The 18,193-nt window shown below is 37.2% G+C and overlaps 1 protein-coding gene across 1 annotated transcript in view; it reads right to left on the bottom strand.

The window, feature by feature from the left end:
• The window catches only part of Lrp1b (LDL receptor related protein 1B), a 2,166,816-nt gene that overhangs the window by 1,772,445 nt on the left and 376,178 nt on the right, over window positions 1-18,193 (bottom strand). The window contains exon 2 of the mRNA XM_008825194.2: window positions 11,106-11,228. Coding sequence (XP_008823416.1) covers window positions 11,106-11,228 — 123 coding nt within the window. The remainder of the gene's footprint in view (window positions 1-11,105; window positions 11,229-18,193) is intronic.

Below are 18,193 nucleotides of genomic sequence, written 5' to 3'. Positions count from 1 at the left end.
TATATATATGCAGATATTATACATACATTGTGTATCTCCAGAGAGTCCTAGCAAACGGATGAGAAAAGTTTAAGATGTTCAGTATCAGAACTTAATCCATAAATGTGCTAGATAGCTTCACTATCAACCTGATACCCTTGGGAAGAAGGAACCTGGATTGTGCAATTTCCTTTTTCAGTTTGGAGTGTGGCCATTTCTGTGAGGCATTTTCTTGTTTGTTCAGTGAGGGCCCAGCTCACTGTGGATGGTGTTATACCTGAACAGTTGGCCTTGCAGTGTATAAGACAGCAGGCTGAGCACATAGAAAGGGAGCACAGGGCAAGGAGCAACCAGTAAACTGCTTTCCTCCATGGTCCATATTTTGTTTCCTGCCCTGGCTTTCTGCCATGAAGAACTGTATGCTGAAGGTAAAATGAACCCTTTCCTCTGCAAACTGGTTTTGGTCAATGTTTTTATCACAGCAGCAGAAAGTAACTAGGGCAATAAGTACTACATGTTTGTGTTTGGAATATCAGGCAAAATTTCACAGATTGCTCCCCTGGATGCAAAACAAGGTATGGATGTATAAATAGAGACAAGATCCTTAACTCAAATGAGCCTATCAGTGATGTGAAAGTTAAGATTTTGTTCCTTAAAACCACAGTGGCAGTAACTCCATTTTTCATTCTTAGCTAAACAGAGCAAGCTGTAGGACTGGGACAAGAACCTGGAAGGTGAGTCATACAACATACGCGTGCAAAGTACAAGCTTAAGAGCCTCACTCACCCCCTCGGTTTAGGTTTTAAATTCTGTCTGTGCAGTTTATGGAAATTACACCTTCAAAAATTCACATATTGAAATGCTAAGCCCTGAGTACCCCCAAATGTGACTGTATTTGGAAAAGACTTTCAAAAACACACTTAAGGGAAATGAAGTCATTCCCTATGACTGGTGTCCATATTAAGAGGAGTTCACACACACTGAAGGGGATAGCCGTGTATAGACACTGGACAAGATGATTGTCCACAAACCAAGGGAATGATTCCGAATTAAATTGTCCTGGCAACACTAAACCTTGCCATAGCTGTCTTTCAAACTGTGAAGGAATACAGTTCTATGGCTTAAACCTTCTCAGTTGTTTGTTATGGTTAACTCTATTTGTTGACCTGATTTTGTTGTGATCATTTTAGTTGACTAAGGTAAGACTGATTTCTAGCGTATTTCAGTTTTACATAATTTCTTCATTTGTAAAGGTGGGTAGCCTGCTAATCTGATGAGATATTCTTCAAATAACACCCTATTATGTAGTAAAAGATTATCAAAGATTTCTCTGTAATTTGAGTAGGTGTTTAAAAGCAGATGGTCTACTCCATCTGAAGACAGAGAAGATCAGGAATTGGAAGGATGAAGTTTTAGTTTTGACATAGCACTGCTAGCTTCGAACTTGGAGGAGTATCACGTGCCAATGCATGTGGTGGCCTGCTGTGGCTGGTACTGTGACTGGCTGCGGCAGACAGCCAGGAAGGCTGCACCATTAGAGTCCCAGCTGGATATACATGGTCAGCCATGTGTGATATTACACAGAAAGCCTACCCGTCCCTGCTAGACGTCTGCACTACAGAATGCAGAGCTCATAAATGTGTGGTACTATAAGCAGGCCCCATGTGCTTTGTTACATAGCAATATAAACTCAGCTGAAAATCCCTTAAAAATAATCAGCAGTCTTGTTTTTTAAATAAATAAGATGTGTGAGTTGTTTGTGTGTATCTAAGGGGATATCAGTTTTCCAGGTTCAGCTTTTTCACACACAGGTATATAATATTCAGATACATACTCATATAAACATTAACCGTTACACCTCACACAACTGTAACATAATAGCATATACAAATTTTAAGCATATTTTAAGTAGACAAATAAAAATCTTCCCTCTGGTTGTTACTAGATGCAATTCATCTTAATTTTTTAAAATCTTCATATTTATCTTACTAATTCTTACATCTACTACAAGATTTGTCAAAACAGGAGTCATTTGATTAACATCTGTTGTGTATAAAATGACATAGCAAAACATGCATATTCCTGTCAAAAGCATGCTCCTGAAGCCGTGTATCAGAAAGCTTGCCAGAATGACTGTGAAGCGAGACAGGCCTGTATGAAAGCCTTCCATCTGCTGAAAGTCAAGTTTTTCAGTCTGGACACTGCTTTGCCCTCTCTTGGCCTGCTCTGCCTTGAGACAGGTGTGGCATGGATAGTGATCAACTATAGCTTTATCACCAGTCGCTCTGCTCTTTTCAGAGACTGACTTTATCTCTGCTTTCTTTCCTGTGAAGGGGATGCTCAAGAGCGCCATAGAACCAAGGCTACTATTAGATCCTACTATGCATGTGTCCTCACAAACTAGAAGATAGTGCTCCTTTTTCAAGATAATTGATATCTGTTTGTGAAGTGGTACACACTCAGGCTGTCTGCAATATTGATCTCATCTTAGTGATTAGAACTGCTACACAGGATACCATGCTGATGGATCAATCACGTGGGCCTTTGGGGAATCTGATTACATATTTCTTCTATATATATACATACTAGACAAATAAGTATTTGAATTAAATTATGTTATCCATTTTCACTTAAATAGTGAAGAAAATTTTGTTGCCAAACTACAGTTCTAATAATATATGCGCATTTCCTTTATGAATTGCAAACTAGTCTTTTGCTTAAGCCAAAGATCAATTCAGAATTAAAAAATAATGATCTAATAGATGTAGATAACAACATCCTAGTTCAGAATATCACCAACATGTTGCCACCTGTTCGCAAGTTCTCCTGTTAAGTCTAGTAGTTCCAAATTTCTTCTTCTTATAAACATCCCAGTAAAAATGGATTAGGACCAACCCTGATAATCTCATTCTAACTTAATTACTTTTTGAGTAGCCTATCTCTATGTGCAATTACATTTTTAGATGATAGGGTTCATGGATCTAATGTAAATTTTACATGGACATACCTTAGCCTATAATGTTTTATAATATGAAGATAAGGAACAGAAGCCTGAGTTCCTATTTTAGCCTTTTACCAATTGATTATGAGACTCTTGACTAAGCAAGAGTGGTTGCTTTCTTGTTGTTTAATGAACTCCTGGACAATTTTTCTCAAAACATAGCTTTGACCGCCTAATTGTACTAGTGTAAAAACATACTTTGAAGTGTAACAAAGTATCATAACAAGCCATTCCTCTAATTCCTGCATATGATAGATTAAAATTATCAGGCTCTGGCTTCACTTGTATTATAAATGAGTATATCAGTAATTTCTTTAGTATTGTCAGTTCCGTCAGGGTGGTTGGGAAGTATCTGTTTCTTTTCTTCTTTGCTGTGGAGAACCCAGGAAGTTTTATGCTAATTGAATAGTTTTCCCCACTTATATTTGACTCTTCAAGGCTGGACAGTGAATAATGTGGGGCCGATACAGTGAATAATGTGGGGCCCATAAAGCATCTTCCTAGGGGGCAGGGGGCTGTGAATCTACCTTCATTGAATTGCTACCTTCCCACGTAAACACATCCTCACTTTATTTTTTTTTTTTTACTCAAATCAGAAAAGCTAATGTTACAAACTGTTTAGGGAAAAAAAAAAAAAAAATGATCCAGTCCAAAGTCAGTTATACTGCTTAAAGCAGATTAGGACTCAAGGAGCAAACAGTAAGGTGATGTTATTCATTGCCCTACTGGCTAAGCAGAGATAGGGTTCATATCCCGTTCTTAGTCTTGGTGATAGACATACCGGGAGAAAGGAGAGAGAATGGCATCACTGTTGAAAATAAGTTCTTAGTATGCAACATCCTTTAGTGGCTCATTTAGCAAAATATGTCATTTTAGAAGCACTTCTGAGTGAAAGTCAAATGTAAATTTTATACTCTGACTATAAAGAATAAGACGTCCTCTGGGAAGAAATGTGCTCACCCACGAAAGGTAAGAAACCTTCATCCCTAACCCCAAATGTGAGATTAGTTGTGGATAAATGATGGATTCGCTGGTTTCTGGGAAAACTCCTTGCTCTGCTTCAGCTCTGTCCCTGCAGAGCCTGCCAAGGAGTCTGTTTACAGAACATCATCCCTTAAGCCAAGGAGATTTTACCAGCATTGTCTCTAGAAAGCATGTTTCATTTTACACCATGGGGACTGCTCATTCCTACCGTTTTCAGTTCTGGCTGAGGGCATCTGTCCTTTTGAACTCTGGGACCAGCAATCTTGGATCAGAGGAGCAAACAAGAGTAGCTGAGAGGAAGTGAGCCTGTTGGTCACCCCTGAGCTCTTCTGGCCCTGGGAACTACAGGCACTCTGTTCAAATCAACCTTTCTTAGAATTGCAAAAGCCAACTTTCAGAAATGCTGTTACCTCACAGTGGTTCCACATGAGGAGAAATGTCACCCTTTCCCAGTCCCACTGTGCTATAGATTTGAACCAACATTAGATAGGCACCTTTAATTCATGATATTGTACTACCTTACCACAGCCCCTTCATATCATCTATTTAATGGGTGTATTTTTTTAATATTCAAAAGGGGTCAATGCTTTTGGCCTCTCTACTGCTAAGGAGAAGAGCCTCAGAATAAAATGAACAAAACAAAAAGAATAGAAAGAGACATAAACTGTCCTCATGGGTCTCATTTGCTTTCTCTTTAATCAGTAAGATCATTTCCGTTTCTCTACCTAACGAAAAGCTTAGCTCTGAGGCTCTCATTTATTAGCTCATTGCAAAGTGACCTCTAAATCACCATTACTAAGAAACAAGGACTGCTCCTGTAGCCTACTTCCAGTGCCTTATTCTGCTGTATATTTTAAAGGGCAGTATCTGTTTGCTAATAATCTCCCACCTGAATTTCATTTTATTTCTCTGACCGGTATCAGAGAAAGAAAGTTTAGAGGGAAATTATAAAAAAGAATTTCTACCTTCTATCACAGGGTTCAGGTTTCTATATGAAAATAAGAAGTTGACTAAAACCCTACTATTCAAATAAAGATAAAATCCTACAACCACAGAAACATAATGGAAGTGATGGTCAGTTCATGCAGAGTCTCATCTAACCTAATGACTTCCAGCCATTTTCATGTTTCAGAAAAGCATCCATTGCTATGACCCTAGAGACTTGTTATTTTTACCACATTGTTCAATTAGATCAGATCATTCCCAAAGCCTGTGTGAAACAGCCCTATTGGGATGACCTTCCCTGATCTTCAAATGATACTACACTTCAAAATGAGGTAGCCTGATGGGTCTTCTTAGGAACAGTGTTTCACCTCGGTATTTTGAAAAAGGAGGTCATTTTCAAAGAAACATGTGCTCTGCTTTCCCTACTCGATCTATGTGGAGGAGTACAAAATGATCATGTTCCCTAAACCTCACTGATCTGGTTTGTACAAAACGGGAAGATAATGCTTGCACTGAAGGACTATTACATCAATTAACAATATTTGCCCACATGTACTTATACTATTGTTTATCTCTAGATTAGTGAACATGTTTTTCAAAAACTTGCTAGAAAAAGTCATCTGTTCCAAAATAATCTCTATATCAAAATTTCCGTAATATACTAGTATCATTAGCTTAGTTGCTAGAATATGTTAACAGCCTAATCAGATGACTTTAAACGACAGCCCATGCCTCTTCCAGGATACATCCTTCCAGAATAAAGCTGATTTGTCAATTAAGTTTCAGTAAATACAGGAAAATGGAGAAGTGGATGGTCTATTGAAAACCTTCCAGGAAAGGTGGTGCACAGTGCTCTGGGCATCTGGAAAGCAGATGAATGCAGCAGAAAAGAGACCTTGCTATTTAACAGTGTGAGACAGTCACTAACAGTCACTTTCAGTTCCAGGAAGTAGAGAAAGTTACTTTTGAAAGAGGGAAAACATGGATGAATAACAGGTTTTGTGGCACATACTTGCAATTCAAATACCTTACAATGCTCAGAGATCACTGCCTCCCTACAGGAGGCTTTGCCTGCCTGATATCTTTTCTCTTCTTTCTCTTTATTAGCGTGATGTTTAATGTTAACTACCAATGTGACAGGAGCTAGGATGACCTGGGGGATGGGCCTCTGGGGATTACCTGATTATGGTCATTGAGCTGAGATGAAATATCCACAATGGAAAGCACCATTCTCTGGCTGTGATCCTGCACTGTATAAGTAGGAGAAAAGAAGTTGCTTTTCTCTGAGTATTTCATCACAGCAACAATAAAGGAACCAGAAGTACTTATCATTTCACCACAAGAATGGCTTTTGTTGGGAATATCTGTTATCCCAGATTCAATATGATCAGTTCTGGCACAGAGCTAAGCAGGAAGTGATTAGGTCTAAGTTCCACAAAAGTTCTTGTTCTTCTGACATGGCCACTCAGCTAGCGTTTGCCTTTCTTTTCTCTCGTTTTCCTTTTTCTGTCGGAAATGGAATTATCTACCAGAGAACATGGAATAGCCGCCCTATGAGTATAAGACTGACAGCAAAACATGGAAGAACAGAAACACAGAAGAAAGCGGGTTTCATTCTGACGTATTGGTATCGACTTGCTCACCTATGAATATTCTGAATCAGAAAAGTAAACTGCTATGCAGTTAAGCCATTGTTTTTATAACATGTACTCAGATGCATTCCTCACCAATAAAGAACTTTTCAAAACTAGAAGGAAAGCACAGTTTGCAGACAGAGCCATTTTCCTCAATCTGGCACCCCCGAGTTCACACACAGCTCTATGCAGTATTCCCTCACTGTGTGGGTACCAACCACTCTATGCCACTGCCGTACATGGCTCACACAGAGCTGCATCCACAACTGGAGATGTGAGCTTCAGCAGTCATACTGCTACTGGGACTTGGCCACCTGCTGCTTGCTAGCTAAATATTACCTGCGGTTGATTTTATTCTTTCTCAATTATTTTTTATTTTTCATTTCTTTTTCAGATTGTGGGCAGGGATGTTTTAAAAGATAGACAAAAAGGAAACGTAACAGGGAATAATATGCTGTGGTGATCCAATGAGTCTATGAAACTTAAAGCATTGGCTATTGAGGTCTACAACTAAAAATTTCTCATACCTCTATAGAAGAAGACATTAGGAACGTTAAAGTACAAATAGTCACAATTCTACAGGTTGTAAATTTTATATCCCAAAGGCTGTTTTTATTCTTCTTCGTTCAGTAAAGTATCATTATATACAAAACATGCTCTCTAAACAAAGATGTCTCTAAGCAGTATTCTGAGGGAGTGTTATAAAGCAGTAAGAATGTAGGAAGGTTAATACCTTCCTGACTGAAAGAGGAAGAAGCAAGTTTGAGTATAATAGCATCAGATTCCCAGAAAGCATCACACCAGCTGGAGTTAATTGTTGGAAAAGAAGAATCACTAAGCATTCAACAGAATTCAACAGAATAATCCTAAGGGAATTAAGTTTTGAATACTTCAGAAGAAAGTGTCTTTTAAGAGCACTTCTTTACCACAGATGGTACCAAGCCTGAATTTCACAAGGAAACTTTGCTAGGTTTTGTTTTCATTTTGGTTACATACTACACCATCTAACAATACTGAGTTGGAAGTGATGAATATAAAGATGGGGAGTTTCCTGATTCTCTATTCTCTTTGCCTCATGGGACCTAAAGATGGTGCTAATCATTTAGATACTGGAAAACACATTTAAATGGTGTGCTGAAATAAGAACTTTATCTCTCTAAGCACTATTTCTCATACTTAATAATAAAATTATAAATCACTAAAATTTCTAATTTCATATCTCATATAATTCCTCCCAGTACGCAGACCACCGAATAGCAAACTGAACTCACACATTTTCTCTGTCTGTTGCTGGTGGTTAAATTTAATTCCAGCCAGATGGATACAAGAAAATATTTCCAAAGAAACAAAGAGGAAAGCATGGTTCGTTTAACTTTCGGTCTCCTTTGTGTGTTAATTTCATTTCCTAGTTGGGATTTTTTGCTTTTATGTATATGCTCTTCTTCAAAAGAATGTCATTAGAGTTTCCAGGTCATTCTCTTCCTTATCCTCAACAATATCTAGTCCCTATTGGAATTTTGTCACTTCAGAGCTCTTGTGAAGCCATAATAAATTTTATGTTGAATTGTTCTTCTCATTTTCAAGGCTAAGTAGATTTAAGAATAAATACACTGCATCGTCTATTTTCATCTTAAATTTTGTAGCTACATGTTTTGTCATAGAATCAAAGATAATAACATTTGTATTCATACACTGAGCTTTTGCTCACTTCCTAAGAATCAATCTTCAAGTCTATACATTTCAAGTATTTATTATACACATTGAATTTATACATTCATGTAGTTCTAAAATTGTGCTATTATTTTATGGAAATCAGGGACAATTGCACATGAGTATCACAAAACACAGTATAAGGCACTCACCGTGGAAATTGTGGTGATCTGGACTGAGAAATCAGAATTGGAAATTTTTGAATTTTTGCATTTTTCCTTTCTATGATTGTCTATATCTTAATTGCTAATGACTGGCATCACTAACCTGGAATAGGTTAACTGTAAATTTAAGTATATTTCCAAGATTAAATAATTAGGTAGAATATCAGTTTTTCTGTCTTCATTAGGTTACTACTCAGGCAAAACAGGATCTGGAGTATAAACAACGTCCGTTCTGATGCTGCCACTGACTGGCACAGCATTGTTCTCTGTCCTTTACCAGCACAAAGGGCACTCTTCCATAGTAACTGTGCAGCCATCTGTCTGGGTTTTGCTCTGTGCCACACAGCTCCAGAGTATCTCCCTTTGCATTTGTACCTCCTGTATAGGGGTTTCAAGAGTTTTTTCTCAGCTTGCCTTTGTCCCATCACAGAGGAGATATAGGCAGAACACAAGACCAAACACTACTACCAAAATTGAACACCATACTTTTTATTCTGATTTCATCCTGGCAGCACTTCCTTACAGTGAAAGAGCCTAAATGGCACTTGAGCAGGGGAGCACTAGCTTCGAATGATTCTTTTGCTAGATCATGGCCCCATTATTGATACAATCCACAGGCAAAGCATTTATTACTGCTCTCTTTCCACATCACTTTAACATCAGCACCAACATGCACAACATTGAGGTATTTCTCCCTTTGTGTACAATTTTATTAAGACATGACTCATATGTCACATAATCAATTCATTTTAAATATGCAATTGAAAGATTGTAAATACATTCAGAACTATTCCACTATCATCATTATCTAATTTTAAACTGCTCTCATCATGCCTCTAAAAAACTGCATACACGTTAGCAGTCATTCCTCACTTCCTTCCCAACCACTGCTCTACACTCTTGCAGTATAGGTTTGCTTCTATGGGGCTTTTGATGCGGATGGCATTATAAAATGCATGCTTCTTTTGACTAGTCTCTTTGCCTCAGCATAATATTTTTAGCATTCTATGCTATAGCATGTATGGGTACTTTATTCCTTCTTATTGCTAATAATATCTTAAGATGATTTCCAAAATGTATTTACACATATGACATTTTTTTCTTAATTTTATTTTCTTATTTTAAAACTACCATGCACAGAACCTGGATGATTTTTAGTAGTGAATGTGAGATTAGTGAAAGTGAAAAATGTGTTAAATAACTACAGTCTTTTGCCATGGAAGGCTGATTTAAAGTAAAATCAAGCAATTAATACAGTCAAGTTCATCCATGTTGAAAAACTTTATCAGGACTACCAAACATGAAAAATATTAATAAGAATTGCTTCTGTTTTCTAATACAAGGTTTTAATAAAGACGCATTCGTCCTCTCTACAAAATTAGTAATCAAGTATATAAAATATAAAACCAACACATGTTATGTTCACAATATCAAACAACAAGAATAATTGATTTTTCTTCTCTTTGATGCTACAGAATTATTTGGTGGCCTTGGAGAAAATATTGATATGCAAGCAGTTCTTGTCATATGACATGCACAGATGGATGGTACAATAGCAATGCCAGTATAAAAATTAGTAGACAGTTTCAACTCCAAAGAATAATTGAACATTAATAACAACCGTGGGACATTTAACTGTGGCCACATTGTTATTTACAGTTTTATTATAGCAGTACTTCCACTGAGGACAAGCCTTCAGCATCACAATGTTACAACCAGGATTACAAGGTACACACAATGGGGCTGGAGAGATGACTCAGCAGTTAAGAGCACTGCCTGCTCTTGCAGAGAACATGGGTTCAGTTCCCAGCACCCACATAGTGGCTAACAACCATCCATAGCGCCAGTTCTAGGTGATCTGACACACTTTTGTGACCTCTGGGGGCACTGCATAATATGGGTGCACTTACATACATGCAGGCAATACTCTCATATGCATAAAATAAGAATAATAAATTTTTTTAAAAAAAATAGCACCCACACGTAGCAGGCCATCTGAATCTCCTATTATAAAGGCTAAGTTCCTAACTGTATAGACTGATAAGTTTCTGTCATCAAGGTTTTAAACAAGTATTTAATAATTTGTTCAGGATACAGAAACTTAGCAGAATTAGTGTGAATGTTAAAGTTTGATTTTTCTGGCAGGGCATGGTGGTACACGCCTTTAATCCCAGCTATCAGAAGGTAGAGGCAAGCATATCTCTGAGTTTGAGGGCAGCCTGGTCTACATATCAAGGAGTTCCAGGCAGGCTAGGGCTACAGGGAGAACCTGTCCCCCAAAGACCAAGTAGTTTGATTTCCTTAAGATTCTCTCTGTATGCGTTTCCATTTCACAATATGTGAGACTGTGAGACAGACTGGAGGAAGACCCTTTTATTACTATGTTTTATTTCTTTTTCTCTTCAAGTCAGGTTTTTCACTATTATTATAATCACACTGAAAGTATTAACCTTGCATTTTCTTCATTTCATAAATTACTTCACACTATAAAACTGTGGTCCACTCACTTACATTCTCATTCTAAAAGAAATAGAAACAAAAGGCTTCACGTATCTTATTTGAGAAAAGTAAACAAAAAAGCAAAAACAAAGTCACTGAACCAACTAGAACAGCAGTCATCCATGAAAGCAACTGACATTTCGTTTCACATGGACGTGAATACAAAGGCAGGAGAGTCTTTGTACTCACAGGTGTCTACAGCCTCGTCCGAATCGTCGGGGCAGTCCGGGTCCCCATCACACAGCCAGTTCTGGGAGATACAAGTCACATGATCGTGGCAAAGAAATTCACCAGGACCACACAGCTGCTGATCTGAAAATTAAAATGTTTCTAAATCAAATATGAATGTTCTGAACATGAACACAAAAGCATATAAAATGAAACATGAGGACACATAGTGCAACGGCAGCTAAGGCCTGGGATCCACCTTTTCTATTCTGCAGCAAAGCTAAACCAATTCTTAATTTTAGCTGTTCATCCTGAGCAGACAACTTGACAGACTTGACTCCATTGTTGGCTCCCACAATCTGTTCTGAAAATGGTTAAGAATCCTGTGTGTGTTTATGACTGCAGGCTTTATCATACCAAATAGGCCACATGTATATACATATATGTATGTATATGTTCCAGCCAGTGAGCTTTATAGACCATGTTGAATCAAAGCATAATCTATTTTGAGCATGGAAATTTTAGTTTCTTCATTACCCAAGGGGGTAAAAACTGAGTAGCAAGTTCTAAATATTGTAATGAAACTTTCTTTCTTGACTCTATACCAGGCATCATGACTTCAGGAATTGCATCTGTATCGTAGAACTGCCAAATTCCTTCTCAACCTGATTACCAGTGGGGCTGCTTCCTCTACTAGAAGTAAAAAGGTTTCTGGAGTTGTTTTTATGTACAAATTTGTAATTTTCCTTTTGATAGTTTAGAATATTCGGGATTTTCAGTCTCTACTCAAGTTCTAGTGAACTCATTGTATATTGGGTTTTTACAATATATTTACTCCTAACATGATTACATTTGAAAAAAATACAGAAAATATTTTCATGTGCATGAATTAGTAATATTTACTACAATTGACTGCCCCTGGATGTGAGAGTATTAAAAGAAATTCTATTTCATTTTGATTTGTACTTTTGTGTCTTAGCAACATTCAAAACACTGATCCATCTTATATTCAGTGTTATCTTGCCGAATAAATATGTTGTGTTTACCTCTTTCCCAGGCTCTACGTTCTCCTCTCTTCAACAGTATAACTTTTAGTAAATGTATTACAAACAGGTGTAAACACACATTCTTAATGTACGGATGTAGGTAAAATATTATCATTTTCCACTCTCAAAATACAAAGAGCTCCTGAGAGCTTATCATATTTTATTTTCCATAAATTCGACATCAGGGACACATATATCACCACCATCTTAAGTTTTTCAGATGAACTTGCTTGACCAAATCATATTTGGCCCTAAGTTTCATGCTACAGAATCAAAGATGTAAAAGCCATTCCTTTTCTTCAAGAGTCCGATGGGGTACTTGTGTACAGTATTTCTTAAAAATTGCTGAAAGAGGAGACCATGGAAGGATACATGAAGGCAAATAAAACCAATTTGGGAACTGGTTATATATAGTTCAGGAGTAGAATAGAAAGCTAAGATCTGCAAATCTATGTTTTTATTCCCAGCATCACACAGATAGACAGACAGACAGACAGACAGACAGACACACACACACACACACACACACACACACATAAGTGTAGGAATATGCAAGTATGTCTTTAAACGATGGTAAGTTTTGGATCAACAGACTATACATATTCCAATCAGAGTGAGAGTGAATAAAAATTGAAAGTCTATTCAATTTATAACTTGAATTTTCTTCACTCAAGAGTGGTGTATGACACTTCTTTTCAAATGTTTATTTTTTTACTTCCTAAGGTGTATGAGTATATTGCCCGCATATAGATAGGTGCACTTGTGTCGTGCGATGCCCATGGAGAGTAGAAGAGAGAGTTGGATACCCAGGAACTGGTATTACGGATGGTTTTTAATCACCATCTGTGTGTTGGAAATCAAACCTTGGTCCTCTGCATTAGCAGCCAGTGCTCTTAACTGCTGATCCATCTCTCCAGCCCCTGTGTATGGTACTTCTAGGTATGACTGGGAGGAGGAATTCAAGGTTTAAATTTTTGCTTTAGGTAGTTACACAGCTTTTAGAGTTTGTTTCATATGATTTTGGGGGATGAAATTCAAAACAATTTGCTTATAAATCATAAAATATGATTTACCACAAAATTATTTAAATAACCATAAAAACTTAATATCCAAAATAAAGGAAGCCTCACCAATATTACACTGAGCCAAAGTTACTATTCCTTAAAATCTTATTGCATAAATTCCAACATGGATGGTCAGAGAACTGTAGCTATTCTATATTTAATCTATGACCTTCAGATGACAGATTTTTAGCTGTTATAAGGAGAAAACTGAAAAACAGTTCCCACGTACATGTTGTAGAGTGTATGACTCAGTAAGTGATAAATAAGTGTTAAAAGTATGGAGAAGAAGGGAGAATCATGAGGAACAATTTGTGGCGTGGGAATAGAGCACCTCAGAAACTCGTAGGTCAAGGCCATCCTGGTTGCCATGGAAAACATTCTAACCTCATGGAAAGCACTGAACAAAGAGCAGTCATAGACATGTCATAGTGTTCTGGGAAGAGACTCATGAAATTGTCTAAAGAGATCAGAATGATTCAGTCAAAGTGGTGGGACATAGATGAAGATTCTACTGTAAATCATACAACATGAGAGTTAAGAATTGCTGACTCAATATTTTGTCTCTTAAAAAGGACTCCAAGTACATAACCTCAGACACTGATTAGATGTTATTTTAAAACTAGTATCAGTCATATAAATATGAAATATGATATAAATATGAAAATAAAAGTGCATAAATATGACTGTAAGCCTGCCTTTCATAATGTCTAGAATAAAACAAATATTTGCCTCAAAAATTTCTGTATTCATACTTTAATTTATTTTAAGTATTAGGAAAATGTAAATAAAAGATCACAATAGCTAAAAATCAGAATTATCTATCATCATGTAGTTTATCTTATGTTATTATGGGAAGATACAAAAAACAGGTAACAGGGCTGGAGAGGTGGCTCAGTAACTAAGAGCACGGGCTGCTCTTGCAGAGGACCTGGTTGCAATTCCCAACACCCACACTGTGGATAATAACCATCTCTAACTCCAGTTTCAGGGTATCTGATGCCCTCTTTTAACCTCCAAGGACATTGCGTGACATAGGTACACCTACCTACATTTCATACACATAAAATAAAATAATATTTTTTTTACCAAAACAGGAAAAATGTACTGATTTTATAGTATATTAAAAGGTACACTCTCTGTAGAAAACTAAAACAGATGAGAATTAAGTGGTGGAGATCAGCCGTGAAGAGTAATTTTAATCATGATGACTAGAGAGTAAGTTACAGAGAATGTGACCTGAGGAGATCACAGGCTTTTAATGTTTAAGCATGACATTCCTTTGAATGAAAGGCCATGTGGTAAAGTTTATAGGATACAGAAAAGGTATTCAATAAATTTAAGGAACAATGAGGAGGTCAGAGTCACTGAAGAACAAGAGAAATTTGGAAGAATTAAAGTGAAAGGGATTGTGATAGGCAGAAGGGTCCTTTTTGGTTTTACTTAAGAAACCAGACATGAAAGCAGTGGAAATTTCTGAGCAGAGTGACGTGACTTGATGTTTTCCTGAGGGATCATTGGTCCTGGGATGAACAGGAACTGCAGAAAGGTCCAAGTGCTAGTGTGAAAACGGGGAGAGGAAAGGGAGGGGCGTGTGGAGAAGCTGCCGCCGCCGTGATGGTCAAAACTGTTTTTGGGGAAATGAAAATCAAATACTAAAGCCACTGTCTCATGAAATGTCAGAATGTTGAATTTGAATTTCTCAACCAAAATGTTAGACTTTTCAATTTTTAAATATATAGAGAGGCTGGTGTTCTTGGGAGACATCCAAGGAAGAGTATATATAGATAGTAAAATATTTAAGTCTAAAATTCAGAAGAATGATCAAAACTAAAAACCAAACAAACTGGAGCTGTAAGAGGTTGGAAAATAGCTACCAGAATAGCAGTGTGTGAAGTTATAGTAAGGAGAAACCGCAGAGCTGTGAGGAAGCTGAGGTTGTTGTGATGTGAGGGTGGGTCAGCCAAGGAGACAGAAAAGACCAAGTTCAGCTACAAGGAAAAGTGTGTGCCTGGGTGTGTCATTCACAAAAGCCATGTTGGAGCTCAGGAACTAAATAGGTGACAAACTTTAATTCACCAAAACAGAGAAAGTCTAGAAGCCAAGGAGCGATGGAAGAGGGACTGTTTGCCAGAACTCTTGGGCACAAAGTGAGACAGCATACAACACTAAGAACACTTTCTCTGAGGTCTAAAAGCTAGAATAATGAAATGGCAGATAGCAGTTAGCAGGGTAGACAGCAAAGGTATTTTAACTATATGTGTACCTGTGTGGGTAGGTGAGTGAATCCCGCCTGTGGGGAAGCACGAGCAGGGCATGTGGTAGTTCACACTCTACCTTATTCCCTACAGGTTCTCTCACTGAGCCTGGAGCTGGCCTGATGGCCAGCAGGCCCGAGTGATCCTTTCTCCACTACCCAGAGGACTATGGTTACAGGAATATATGTTGTCAATCTGTCTGTTTTCATGGGAGCTACAAATTTGAACTCAGGTTGTCATTCTTGAGCAGCGAACCGATTTACCTGTTGAGCCATCTCCTAGCCCCTAGTTAAAATGATCTTAACTTTGTTTTCTCAATGAACTGAGAAGCAGAATTGACTTCTGAAATATGAGGAATGTAGGAATGGAAGGGTGGTAAAGGTTGAGAATTGCTGTGAGCATTGATGAAACACTCACTTTGGAATTTGTGAAGGGATTACTTTCTCATATTGAAGAAAATGCAGCTGACATTGAAAGTGTACCCACGAGAATGAAGTGTTCATGTGATTTTATTGCAATGTCCTAATATGCACTTATATTAAACTACAATTAAAGAACAATTCCTGGGAGACTCCCTTAGGAAAGACACAGACCACCCTTCCCACTACATATTAACCCCTGCATGAACATACAACCTAACTCATTCCGTCCTACAAAGGAGGTCCTGCCAAGAATTAAGGTAGACCTGGAACAACTTACATAATGGGTATGTTTTGTCAGCTTGCTAAGAGAACTCCAAAATTCTAATATAATTTGTCAGCCAGCAAGATGGCTCAATGGGTGAAGGGGCTTGCTGCCAACCTGAGTTAGATCCCTAGGATCCACATGATTTCTGAAACTTTTACTGTCACATCTACATGCACACTGTTATATATAAAAAATAAAATATATATATATATATATCTATATATATATATATATATATATATATATTGCAGTTTGGGGAAAAGTTTTATATCTTTAGAAAATAACATTTAAAAGCTTGCTATAATCCATCTGTTTATTTTCAGTCACATATTCCATTTCAAGGACAGTTCTAAAAGCATTGAATATAGCCTTGAAATGAGACGCTTTTCAGTATTTTGTGATGATTATTTGAAAATATATCTTCGGGGGTCGGGTCCTTGAATCAGAAGCAGAACATTCTGTATAGATATGAGCTTTCCACTCATCCCATTTAACGCTTCAAACTCACACTTGTGAGATAGTCAAACTAATCTTTTTTTAAACATCTTTCTACTGTATGAAACACACTTGCTTCACTGTAATTAAAACAACAGGTTCATGGGAATGTGAGGGCTGCCCACTTTTATCCCTAAGGAAGAAGATCAAAACCAGTACAGGTGTAACTTTTTATTATAATAGACCTTCATCAACACCAGGAAACAATTTAGAGACCCTAGCCCACTGTTTGCTAAACGTACATCAATTATGTTTATAATAATAGCTTAGTATGGTAATCTGTTTATGCCTACATGAAACATGTAAATGTTGATTTTTATTGCAAGTATAATATTTTAAAAATTCTCTGTAATTTTATATGGAAGACTTTATTCATCAGGTGTCAGACTGATTCATATTTTTCACCTTCTTATCACTTACGAGTGTTTTGATCTTTTTAAAAATGGCAGCTATCTGGTCAAATGCTGAAACGATCATCTATCAATGTGGATTAATTGAGTAGCTATTCTCCACGTACTTGAAAAGTTCATCATATCAGTTTGCAACAATCTTATGTCATTGACTTTAAAATTAACCAATCATGCTACTAGGAGCAATAGTTTACTCAGTTTGCTATTATGTCTCATGGTTATTTAGAAAGAAAGTGGGAAGGTGAAAGATGTTAGAAGGATTTGCAGGTGAAGATATTTTATTAAGAAGGATTTTTGTACAAGATTGTGATGGCTGGATATTTCCAGAATAGAAAACAAATGGGAAAATCTATGCAAATGATAAAGATCTATATAGGGGTTTGTTACAATACATAAAGGATAAGACAAATAATATATAGATAACCTTAAATTTTCTAAGGTCATAGTGCAGTCAATGAGTATAAGGAAAAAATACACACCAAGTCAAGGTTTAATTGAGAATGTTTTTTGCCAAAGCTATATATATATATTACATGGCAATTAAAGTACAAGATTGTTGTAACTAACCTTCTTCAGTGCTTAATAGCCAGATCCTGAGGCCTATACTAATCTGGTCAGAGGGACTTAAAGGGACAATTTTTTGCTCCTTGCCCTCCAAGGTTGACTAAGTCCCAAGGGACTATGGAACATCTCTCAAAACATCCTGTAACTGATAAGTCACCTGGTCTCCTGTTCAGGGAGGCCATAGAGACCCCACTAGAAGGACTCAAATCAGTATCCAGTTGGCAAAGAGGAGAGTCAACACAGAGTAAACATGCCCTCAATGTTTCCAAGCAAAGTCATGGCCCACCAAGCCTTTTGAATTATCTTCACATAGATGGAGCTGGTTAAAAGAAAGGCCTAGGAAGCCAGAGTCTTGTCCTAAGCCCATGTGACCCCTGAGGAACAAACAGATCCTCAACAAACCTTTCCAATGATTGTTAACAAAGTATTACGAGGAAATTTAGAGCAAATGAAAATTATGAACTCATAAATTACAGACCAAACGTAATGGAGGAACACACATGCTATCAACAGGTAAATTCCAAGGGATGCAGGTAAGTATTTAAAAAGAAAATTTGGTTAAAGAACAGGCATAACCTCTGAATAAGT

This window comes from Nannospalax galili, unplaced genomic scaffold, assembly GCF_000622305.1.
Source record: "Nannospalax galili isolate Female #2095 unplaced genomic scaffold, S.galili_v1.0 scaffold87, whole genome shotgun sequence".
NCBI lineage: Eukaryota > Metazoa > Chordata > Mammalia > Rodentia > Spalacidae > Nannospalax > Nannospalax galili.
This window is presented reverse-complemented; position numbering and strand designations above follow the sequence as displayed.